Source organism: Camelina sativa, chromosome 11 (genome assembly GCF_030686135.1).
Source record: "Camelina sativa cultivar CO46 ecotype springtype chromosome 11, ASM3068613v1".
NCBI classification, from domain to species: domain Eukaryota; kingdom Viridiplantae; phylum Streptophyta; class Magnoliopsida; order Brassicales; family Brassicaceae; genus Camelina; species Camelina sativa.
In genome coordinates, this window is record NC_141890.1 from 6,267,703 (window position 1) to 6,279,425 (window position 11,723).

At 35.4% G+C, this 11,723-nt stretch overlaps 3 protein-coding genes and 1 long non-coding RNA gene across 5 annotated transcripts; all 4 read right to left on the minus strand.

The window, feature by feature from the left end:
* Positions 1–8: 8 nt before the first annotated feature.
* On the minus strand, positions 9–2,274 carry LOC104722057 (reticulon-like protein B18). The gene is made up of 7 exons (XM_010440154.3): positions 1,538–2,274; positions 1,297–1,450; positions 1,126–1,200; positions 901–1,042; positions 745–814; positions 585–650; positions 9–494 (listed from the first exon to the last, which is right to left on the minus strand). Exons 1-7 carry the CDS (start codon positions 2,070–2,072, stop codon positions 145–147), a joined length of 1,392 nt encoding a protein of 463 aa, XP_010438456.1. The 5' UTR covers positions 2,073–2,274; the 3' UTR covers positions 9–144.
* Positions 2,275–2,419: 145 nt separating this feature from the next.
* On the minus strand, positions 2,420–4,450 carry LOC104722058 (putative aminotransferase TAT1). Its single transcript, XM_010440156.3, has 6 exons — positions 4,066–4,450; positions 3,612–3,951; positions 3,310–3,528; positions 3,000–3,215; positions 2,806–2,899; positions 2,420–2,709 (listed from the first exon to the last, which is right to left on the minus strand). Exons 1-6 carry the CDS (start codon positions 4,389–4,391, stop codon positions 2,546–2,548), a joined length of 1,359 nt encoding a protein of 452 aa, XP_010438458.1. The 5' UTR covers positions 4,392–4,450; the 3' UTR covers positions 2,420–2,545.
* A 2,330-nt stretch (positions 4,451–6,780) lies between these two features.
* LOC104722060 (S-alkyl-thiohydroximate lyase SUR1-like) lies at positions 6,781–9,303 on the minus strand. Its single transcript, XM_019233014.2, has 7 exons — positions 8,816–9,303; positions 8,134–8,479; positions 7,830–8,048; positions 7,691–7,750; positions 7,441–7,596; positions 7,157–7,250; positions 6,781–7,053 (listed from the first exon to the last, which is right to left on the minus strand). The coding sequence occupies exons 1-7, from the start codon at positions 9,226–9,228 to the stop codon at positions 6,929–6,931; spliced, it is 1,413 nt and encodes a 470-aa protein (XP_019088559.2). The 5' UTR covers positions 9,229–9,303; the 3' UTR covers positions 6,781–6,928.
* A 233-nt stretch (positions 9,304–9,536) lies between these two features.
* On the minus strand, positions 9,537–10,859 carry LOC147933684 (uncharacterized). Of its 2 annotated transcripts, none has more exons than XR_015571265.1 (3): positions 10,601–10,859; positions 10,007–10,348; positions 9,537–9,926 (listed from the first exon to the last, which is right to left on the minus strand). It is a non-coding gene; the product is annotated as an uncharacterized LOC147933684 (long non-coding RNA). The 2 variants fall into 2 exon arrangements; XR_015571266.1 differs by having other exon boundaries at positions 10,622–10,834.
* Positions 10,860–11,723: the final 864 nt, after the last annotated feature.

The window sequence follows — 11,723 nt, forward strand, 5'->3', positions numbered from 1 at the left end:
ACGTGTCATTTTATCATTTATGAATCTTTATGCTATTTAATTTTATTCATTAATGTAACATTACAACATTACAAAAGTCATATTCGCTGAAATTGAAAAAATGAAAACTGAAGAGACACTCACTAGTTTAGTCACTACTCACTACTAATCTAAAGCTTTCTTTGGTGCTTCAGTTTCTTCTGCAACTACCACCAACGCTTGCTCTTCTTCCTCTTCTGTTGGCCGAGGTGGTGACGGTGACGTTGACTTTTCCTTCGGTAGTTTTTGTTGCTTCGGTTGAGTTTGTTCTTGATGCTTCTCCTCCACTTCCTCGGAATCTAACTGGAGATGATTCTGCCGTCTATATCTGATTACTACCACTATGATAAACACTGCTATAAAACGGGTCTTGAGACTGGTTAGGTTCCAGAATGCAGTAACCGCAGAGCCTGTCAAGAACTTCTTGTGTGTGCAAATCCCCCAAGCTTCAACTATTCTCTTTTGTGCACTTTCAACTACACAACATAGCAAAGATCCGTTTATGTCACGCTGGATTTGGATACATCAAAGAGCAATCAATATACAGTCTGTTAATTAGAGTTTACCTTGTCGACTAATCTGACTCGCATAACATGAGTATAGCTTTGGAACTGTGAAGCTGAGGAAGAAACCTGTATCACCAACAATGCATACTCTTGAGTCAATTCTACTAGATACAACTACAAGAACACAATCAGATTTGATTTAATGGTCCAATAGTCATACCAAAAGCACATAACCTCCACAATGTTATGAGGTAACCGTACTCAGCTCCCATTAGAACAAAAGGTGCCACCTGAAATCATAGTTAAAACCGCATTAAGAATCACATTCATTAGGGAAAAGTTTTATGAGTATGTTGAAGTTTTTGTAAAATACTACTTTGAGTGTCATTGCAGGTTCGCCAGAGAAAAGCTCGCTTGTCTTTGAAATAGCTAAGTTGGTGATGGGAAGCATTCGTCTTGCTATTCGTAAGACATCCTCTTCACTCAATTTAACCTCTCTCCGCGCTTCTTCAGTTACCCTTCAAGGTAAACAAATGGATCAAAAAAAACTTCAGTACAAGCTGATTTTTATATATGTACTGTGACCTGTAAAAGTATGTACCTTTGGCGAAGAGTGTTTGACAGGAACGATACCCCAAGAAACAAAAGTCCAAGATAGGAGATCGCTGAAAAAACACTTCAAACCAACAAAAGTTTTATGATTACTTCATCAGTGGGACAAATGATTGAAGCTAGAAACACAAATCTTGATAGTGTATATAAATCAATGTACCTAAAGTTAAATCCTTTAGCAGCAAAGCAAGAAGATAGGAAATATATACATCCAAAACCGAACCAGAGTGTTGATTTAGCAACATCTCTCCACATGATCAAATCGCTTATTTTCTCTCTAATCCGCTCCAAATCACCTTGGCTAACATCTTTACCTGATTAAGCAGCCACAACACACAATTTGTTAAGCAAAGTATTCATAGTAGAACAAGAAACTGAGCTCACTATAGGAAAGGACCTACTCAGATTTGAAGATGGAGCAGGAGAAGGTAACACAGGAACAGAATCTTTCTTCTCCTTCTTAGATCGACTCGTCTTCTTATGTCTTCTCGGTGTCTGGCTTTTCTCATCAACCAAACCAATAATAGTTTCCTTACTATCTTCCTTCGTTTCAACCAAAACCCCAGACCTCCGTCTCGATCTCCGGCAATTCCTCGGCGATGCACAGCTCAAATTACCATTTTGCCCTCCCTTAGTCCTACACCGCCGTGCAGCCACAGCCGCATCCGCAGCTTCCATATCGAACCGATTGCTCAAACGGGTTCTCGATTTACGGAGAGGAGAAGGAGACAAGAGTAGGATTTCGCGAAGAGTAACAGGAGAAGATGGCGAGTTGAGAGAAACAGGTGATGGGTAAGGAGTACCGTTGCTCTTCGGAGACGATAGAACCAAATCGAGAGATGGAATATGCGATTTGACGAGTGTGTTGTTGTTGTTTCGAGCGAGACGTGACGCGGATCTAGGGTTTGAACGGAGTGAAGGAGGTGTAGTGTCCATCTTTGTGAAGAAAAAGGATTGATTTTTCGAATCTGAGGTGAGTAAATGAGAGGGAATCTCTGGGAATTTATTAGGGTTCTTGAAGATCTTCGACAAGCTTGAGCTTTTTTTTTTGTTTTGGTTTTGTTGAAAGGTCTCTGCTTTTTTCAATTCAAAGAAAGAAACAAAAAGAAAGATCTCTGCTTTTGTTTTCCGGCCACTGTGGATCAGAGAGCCGTTGATGAAGAAAGCAACAAAAAAAGACAGTCTTTGAAAATTAACGGCGGTAAAGTGGGTCCGTCTTTTAACGGCAAATATATAACTTTAAAACATTGCGATATTTTCTCTACTTGAAACCAAAACAAAACTATTTGAAATGCTTATTGATTAAAGCAAAAACTCTCTTTGTTGTCTCTTATTAGTATTACACTAAAAAAAAGTTTACAGCTTTTATTTTGGTTGTTGAGTATATAGTCTCTGTAGATTGAGTTGTTTTAGATTTTGCCATTCTGGCTTAGCTTCAAAGCTTCAAAAGAAGACTTTGTTTTCTTGAGGTGGCGTTTGCAGAAGCTATTGAGCCTCTCAAGTGCATCTTCCAGCATTTGAGGTTCTACTCCGATTGTTATCCTTATCCAGTTCTTCAATCCCAAAGCCACTCCTGCAAAAACCCAATATAAGTTTCAATCTTCAAACTTTGAAACAAATCATTTTCAAGATTCAATTTGTTTTATGTACTCATTTGATTGTGTTTTACCTGGTAGTAAAACGAGGTTTTCTTCTTTGGCTAGCTTCATACAGAAATCCATGTCGTCTTCGATGTCCTCCAACAATGGGAGCTGTAGCTTCGTCTGTAGTTTAATCATGGCATTTGTTAAGAATCATACAAATTGATCAAGAATCAAGAAAGAGTATAAGAGAAGTTGGTGGTGGTGGTGGTGGTGGTGGTACCAATAAGTAAGTGCATGACTCAGGTTTCTTGTTGCAGACCAAGCAAGGAATGTCTTTGAGCCTATCGCAGACCAATTCCAGGTTCTGTTTCAACATCGAATTCTTCTTCGCAAACGTCTCTTTGTTGGATTTCCCTAGAATCTCGGGAAGTGCAGCCTGAACAATGGTTGTAACATCTGGAGTTATGTCAAGATTCTGTTGGATGGACTGTACCATCTGTTACAAGAAGAAAAAAAGCAGAGTGATTACTTGTGACACAAGCTACAAAAAAAACTCTAGTTAGAATGATAAATTGGTTAGAAAAACAGACCCCTGTGGACTTGAAAATGCCTTTGGGATCATTCATAACGGTCCAGCCAATTCTCCAACCAGGAACAACAAATCCTTTCGATATACCGCCTAAAGTGATAACAGGAACTATCGATGAGAACGTTCCCATTGGAAGAAATTGATTGTCTCCGAAGATTGTTTCGCAATACACTTCGTCTGTGATCACCATTATTCCCAGCTTCTGAGCAGTCTCCGCCACCTATAAAGGTTTCATTCATCATCAGCACCATATTTTCAAGTCTCACGCTAGTCAAAACTATAATTATAATTATTAATCAGGACCTTCTTGAGATGATCGTAAGAGTAAACATTTCCACAGGGGTTGTTAGGGTTTATGATAACCATTGCGACAGTGTTCTCGTCTGCCATGGCTTCGATGCCTGGAAGATCAATCTCCCATTCTTTCTCCGGAAGGAGATCGAACTTGCGGACCTCGAGTCCACTGTAAACGGCACGAGCCTCGTAGTGAGGGTAACTAGGCCGTGGGAGAAGGATGTTAGCATTTGGTCGAGCCAGCGATTGAAGCACTACTTCTATCCCTTGGTTGCATCCGACAGTTATGAATACATCATTAGGCTTTACCTTGTTCTTCAAGTCTCGGTTCACGTAATCGGCAACAGCCCTGTTTAACAAAACATTCGATGAAAGTATATACTTAGGTTTTGAATAGTTTGCTCGTGGGTGAAACAGAGTAGTTCTATACTAAGAGTAAAAGAAGCTGAGAGAGTATTATTACTGTCTAGCGGGGAGAATTCCCGCGGCCGGGCCGTAAGAGTTACCCTTGCCGGAGCGGAGGACGTCAACAACGGCGTTCTCGACGTGGATGAAGGTGCGGTAGCAAGGGTACACAGAAGGGTCACCGTGTGCAAGGGGTAAAAGAACCTTTCCCACTTCAGGGCTGCATTCAGCGAAGAGCTTGTAGACTATGACTCTCATCGTGACGCTGGAGGCTTTAGCTGCAGTGTCGCTTCCCCTGAAACGCCAAACGCTGATATCGTTCTCATCTTGCGTCTGTGTTTCGGTTTGAAAGGTCGGAAGTACGAGGTTGCTGTTGCGGTCCATTGTTTTAATAAATTTAGCTCGGAGTAGTGTGAATGTAGATATTTAAATCTGATGATGTTAATATGATGAAGAGGCCAAGAAAAGTATTTATAGTAAGAAGAAGAACTATCGGAAACTATCTTTAGTTAAAAATACTAATTATACAGTAGGCAGGAGTAGACGTTGTCTAAGTCAGAGATTTACGAAAGCAAGTAAATTGAAGTAGCAGACTTTATGTACCTTTGAATTGGAATGCTAACTTTGAATGAAGATTTAATAATATAAGTAGAAACGGTACATCACTAACGTTAGTGCGTAACGACAACAAATGCTATTAACGTGAAACTACCGTCGTTAGTGTTTCCATGAAACAGAATATTAGAAGAAAATTACTTAGAATATTGGTATTTTATCTATGACCGGTTCTACGTATTTAAATGTCCTACGTATAAGACTATTCTTTTTATTTTATTTTTCGTATAGAATAAAATAAAATTTTATATAAAAAATTCACAAAACATTTACCAAATACATATATCGTTTGTAACAAAAAAGTAACATTAGAATTATATTTTTAATTTTTTTTTGTAGTTGTTTAACTTTTTCTTCCAAAACCAACATTTACTTTTTTTCTTCCAAACCCAAAATGTTAATAATAAATTTATTAACAACACACAATCTGTATATATTTTCAGCCTTATAAATATTTGGTAACTTAAAGCCACAAATATGGGTAATAATTTCAATAAAAATTAATTATAATCAAAGTATTATAATACTTTTAACGTAAGAAAAAACAAAAAAAAATATGCCCTAAAAATAAATACCCTATGATATTGCTCGGGTAACTTGTGCAGTCCACCCCACAAAATCACTACAGTTTTTTTTTTTTTTTTAATTAGCCGTCATTCATCTGTATGTAACTATCAAACTTGTCTTTTCCATTTCTCAGTATGTAATTATCACACTTATCTTTTCCATTCCTGTATATCATGCATTATATTAGACAAGAACTTTACTTTGTTAAAGACATAAAAGGAGATCTCATTATGACTATTAGCGGTTCCTAGCAGATTCACTATACATATATATATATTGATATATATTTATTTAATATTTATGAAGTTTTAGTCCTACTTATTATTTTTTTATTTTAAGATAATATTTATTTCTATTATTTAGCATATTTTTTAAATGATTTTAAATTATATAAAATATTTGGAAGGGTACCATATAAAATGTTTTGGTCTCTGGTCTGAAGAGATGTACGGATCTAGATCTGGAACCTCTTAGTCATTCAAAAAAAAATTATAATATATAATTGTAAATTTGAAATTTAATTTAACTTTTATTGAAATACTTTGCAGAAATCTGAGTCCTAGTAATTATAAATTCCATTCTAATAGACATTAAACAATCAAAACTGCAACATCATATAATAAATTATTAATATAGTGTTCATCAAAAGATCAGCCAGTATTGTGTAAGTTGTCAGCAAAAAGCTTTACAAAGTAGAAGAATAGTTTGATAGTTTAAGACCTAAATAAATTTGAAAACTATGTATCATTTTTTAAACATTAACTACAAATGGCATTTTAAATATAACTTATTTTAATATATTCTTTATTAATTCTCAACTAAATATTTCATATTTTTATATATATATTAGGATTATATTCGATAATATGCACCAGTAAAATGGACCTAAAACCAAAATTTATCATTATATTATTGCAGTCTTTGTCAAACTGCCCAACTGGACTTTGAAAATATTTAGTTTTGAAAAGAAGAAACCCTAATAGAGGGTTAGAGAAAAAAGCCAAATTAAAATGACTAAAACCTAGAGATGAAAAATATAAAAATTGATAACAACTATTATGAAAAATAATATCAACTATGAAGTAAATAAAAAATACTTATCCTAACGCGAATTTCAGAAAGTTTTGGTCAAAGAAACTTCTTTAAACCAATATCATGATAGAGTGGATGTTGTTGGAGGCATGGAACCGTTTCCTTATATGGTGATAGAGAAAACGTTGATGGAGACATTGAGTATAACCGTATTCTTTACTCTAGATGTGATTCATATGATATGTTGACGAAGATGAAAGTGATCACCTGTCATATATTGCAACAAGTCATAAACATAATTCATATGAAGATATACTGACATGTGACTTGACTCGTTGCAAAGATAACTTTGACACATAAACACGATCTAAATTAAATTAAATTTTATATTATGAAAGATGAAAGGTGGTAAATAAAAAAATAAAAATTATACGTGAAATTATGAATTTATAATACGTTCAATTTTGTTATTTTTAATTTATTTATTTTAATAAATTATCACATGTCAAAGATTTATTGGTTATGTGACTTGTACTTTTTTTTTTCCCTCAAATGTAACTTGTACTTTAAAAGATAATGATATAATTATACATCATGGTTTTTTTTATAATTGAAAACGAATACAATCGGAAAAGGAAACAAACAGAGACATAGTACAAAAATACAAAAAGATAGGATGTCAGGTTCCGAGAATGATGCTGAGTTTTTCAAGTGAGTTGTGTTTTAATATGGCGAGCGTAGAAGCCTTTGAGCCTCACGAAAGCATCTTCTAGCATCGACCTCTCCACTGCGATCGAGAGTCTCACCCAATCCTTTAGTCCTAGTACCTCCCCTGCATTATATTCCAATATATATATCCCTTACATTTTATACGTACAAAATTTTAAAAATACCTGAAAATATTGTATAATGTAAATAATATTGATTATTATTACCAGGTAGAAGGACGAGATTCTCCTCTCGGGCCAGCTGTATGCAGAAATCAAAATCATTCGTGATGTCCTCCAAGAGGGATAGATCCAATTTTGTCTGCAATATATATATATATATATATATATATATAATCTACGTTGGGATCTTATTATATGATTTTTTTTGTTGTGTGATGTGTACGTAACATTCATTACTAGTAATGTTTACATAACAAAACAATGGTGTTAAAATACTTAAGAAAATTAATACTTTAGAAAAGTTGTATTTGATAAAGAGAAATTGGTACCACTAAGTAAGTATACGACTCGGGTTTCTTGGGGCAGGTGAGGCAAGGAATGTCTTTGAGAGCATCAAATGCGAAATCTACGTTTTGACGTAGGATCGAATTATTCTTTTCGAAGAAAGATTTCTTCGTCTTCTCCAAGATGTTTGGAAGTGCAAACTTCCAATTAAATAAGTCAACACATTAGCTATTGCATATATACACAACTCAACTCATTGCATTTGTGCACGTGTCATGGATCATTAAGACAGACCTGTAGAGTTGTTGATGGATCTGGACTTATGTTGAGATGTTCCTTGATGGATTCAACGACCTATTTGAGAGCAAAGTATTGTTAGATGTTTACTTCTGAGTTCTAATAACTTGTGACGATTGAGAAATTGAAAACCGACCCTGGTGGTTTTAAAAACGTTGTCGTGATCATTAATTGCGATCCAACCAATCCGCCACCCCGGGACGAGCCATCCCTTGGATATGGACCCCAATGTAATCACAGGAGCAATAGATGAAAATATCCCCATTGGGACAAATTTATTCTCTCCATAAATAGTTCTATTATAAACTTCATCAGAAATCACCATTATTCCTAGCTTTCTAGCCACCTCAGCTACCTATATGTCATAAGAAAATGAGAACATAACCAAAATTTTGTTCAAAGAAAGATAATCCTAATTAAGTTAGATAGTTTTCACGTACCTTCTTTAGATGTTCATATGTATAGACATTTCCACATGGGTTGTGAGGATTAATTATCACCATAGCAATGGTGTTTTCGTCTGCTAAGGCTTCGACGCCTTGAAGATCTATCTCCCAGTCTAGATCGGGAAGGAGATCGTACTTGCGAATCTCCACTAGGCTATGAATTGCGTAACTGTTGTAGAGGGGATATATTAGAGTCGGGATCAAGATATTGGCCTTTGGTCCAGCGAGGGCATGAAACAATGTCTCTATCCCTTGGCAACACCCCACCGTCATAAATATGTCATCTGATTTCATCTTACGTGGAAGGTCCCACTCCCGGTTCAGATAATTTGCAACCGCCCTAAATTAGTATTAGCATAGTTACACATGTTACAGTGAACATAACAGAATTATTGTAATAAACTCTGGGAAAATTAAACTAAAACTTGTTTCAAATATATATATTAATCTCTCCAAGCCCCTAAATATATCAAAACTTTATGCGCTACATGAGCGGAAGCGGATGTTTCCCTCTAACCATTTTTTAAAAAACTGGTTATAACTGTATATAAGCACACGCAAACGCGATGCATGTTTAAGTTGCTTATAAGTACATAACAATCACCTATTATAAAGAACTTTGATAAACTTTGTCATATAGTTTAGTATATGTATGACTTTAAATGAAACTAATTACCTCCTGGCCGGTAAAATACCGACCCCCGGGGCATAAGAGTTGGCGGAGCCAGACCGTAAGGATTCAACCACCGCCTCCTCGGCATCAACTGAAGTGTCGAAGCAAGGGTACACGGAAGGGTCGCCGTGACCCAGGGGCAAAATACTCTTTTCAACGTCTTTGCTGCAGCAGTCGAATAACCTAGAAAGAGTACCTTTCATCGAGACACTAGCTGCTTCCTTGGCCGCTTTGTTGCCTTTGAACCTCCAGACACCACCACCGATGCCTCCATTCTCCGTCGTCTTGCGTGCAACGTCTTCCTCTTGATCCATTTCAAATGAAGGAACGAACAGGTTCACGTGTTGAGTACTCATCGCTCCGATTGATCTTCTTTCTCTTGGGGTGTTCTTTTTCTTTTGTGAAAGTGGAGTCATATGATATACCTATATATATGCATGAAGCATAGACTATATTATCATTTTGATTATATCTATATAAAGAATAGATTAATTCGTCATGTGCTAGTATTATTGGTACGTCTTTAGATCTCTTCATGATATTCAATATACGAAATGGGTCGTTCACGTGGTGTTAAAATGTTAATTCCCATTATATATATATATATAAGAGTGTTATAAATAATAACGTAAAATATATATATATATATATATATATGTATGTGTATAAGGAACTATATAATTGTACAAAGAAAAATGGAGGAGGAACCTGAGAGAAGAGAGAGTGAGGAAAAGCAACATTAACACATTTCTTATTCTTCTTCTTATTATCTCTATATCTCTCTTCATTCTTCTCACATACATAACCTCTATATATACTAGTGATAAGACTATGATGACTCATGGTGTACAAATGTGAAGGACAAGTGGTGAAGTGGTGAACAAGTGTTACACCATAAAAACAAAGAAATATGTGTCATTAAGATGGAAGATATGTGGTGATGGATAATCACACTTATTTCATAACAAAAAGGAAATTTTCATTGCCGATATAGGTCCTTTGATAGTCACACTTATTAAACCACTTCTGATCTTGGGATTAGCTTAAGTAGTATTTGGAACCATTTGAGGTTGTATGATCTCTCTCACCTCTTTTCTTTTCTGGAAAGCTGGCACTGCGCAAAGAATCAATCTTATAAATCCAATTTGTATCAGACAAAATTTAAAACGTTAAATCCAAACCAATACTTCATACCTACTATTACTTGCCCCTGGAAGCTCATCTTGCACTCACCGAAGCAAATGTGCAGCAGATTGTCACAATCAACTCTTGAAAGACTGTTTCTTAACCTTCTTACCACCATCTTTGACTTTTTTAGTTTCTTGCTTACTGTGTAGCTACCCTTTTTCTGTCATTACCTTTGATAACCTGCAACTTATGATTCATATAGGCACCATTTCAGAGATTCATTGACAACCTGCAACTTATGTGATTCATATAGGCACCATTCACCAAGATCAGTCTTTTGCTACACCGCTTATTTCTAGCATAGCAAGTCTAATAGTTTACTTCGCCCTGTTTCAGCCTACAAAATCTCTGCAATATCACAAGAGAAACAAACAAACAAGAAGAATTAGCAATTGAATAATCTCTCGTATTGAAACATCTCAATACCAATTCGGGAAACTTTAGGTTGAGAAATTGAAAACATGTTGATGTATATACAGATTCCATCTTATAACAAATGATAACGCTTTGCAAGAAACACACACAAGACAACAATCATACAAGCAAGTAAACTATGATTCAAGAAAGAAGGATCTGGAATTCGCAAGATTACTACCATACCACCGCAAAAAAAAAACACACCAGATTTGGAAAACGTTTGTCTTCTATTCAGAGTTTCATCTACAAAAAAAGATCTTCCAAACCAGATCGAAGAAAAGATAAAAAAAACGAACGGTACGTAACACACTTTAAAATGAATCTAGTCATTGGAAGCCGATCCGAATCGAGAGAGAAAAGAGAGAGGATCGGGAAAGAAGAAACAACAAAATGCCATTTTTTTTTTTTAACCCGACAATCAAAGATTAATTCTGAATATTATAATTACTAGGTTACGCCGGCAGAATACTTTTTATAACTATTTTTAGATTTTTTAAATATGTTGAATTATTGAAAATATATTTTTTTTAAAAATTGATTAACTGTAAAAACTATAGTTTATGCAATAGTAAGATAGAAAAATGCATTAATAAGATAAATATAGAAAAATCTCAAATTTAGGATTATTTATAAATATATACATTTAAATCAGATAGACTTAAATACTTAATTGTATAAATAGCCTAACTAACCCTAATCAATACTTCTCAACTCATTTAGCTTACTCATCAAAAGACTTTAATTTTATCTTAAACACAATCTTCTCCACAACTGATTTACTTGATATCACCACTCTATCCCTAATTCGAACCCACCACGATCCCACCAACGCTATGTTTCATAACAACAACGGTTAGGATATTTCGCCATGGCGAGAAGGATGAGATTTCGTCTAATGAGTCTGATCACACACTTCGTTGGTGGACTATGGTGTAGATCGTCTCATGATTTTTTGGGAGCTTACTTTGATGAAATTCTTCATCTTCTTCCTTTGAGTTTTAGAACTAAGGAAAGACTGGAATTTTCTACACATAGAATATTAAGGTCAAATTTGTAGCCAAATCCAAAACATAGCATTAAGTATGAGAGACTCGTACATAGTCTTCTTCAAGCATGGTGTGAGACTATTGTTCTTCTCTTTGAATGACATATCCGATTAGGGTTTCCATGTCATCTTTTCTCCTCTGGTGTTGAGTGTGCATTGCTCGTCAGTCGTCACCTTCTTCCGTTGCTAATTGCCATACACAGGTTAATTTGGGTTTTTTTACTGTTTTTTTGTGGACACCATTGTAGTTGGGTTGGGCCT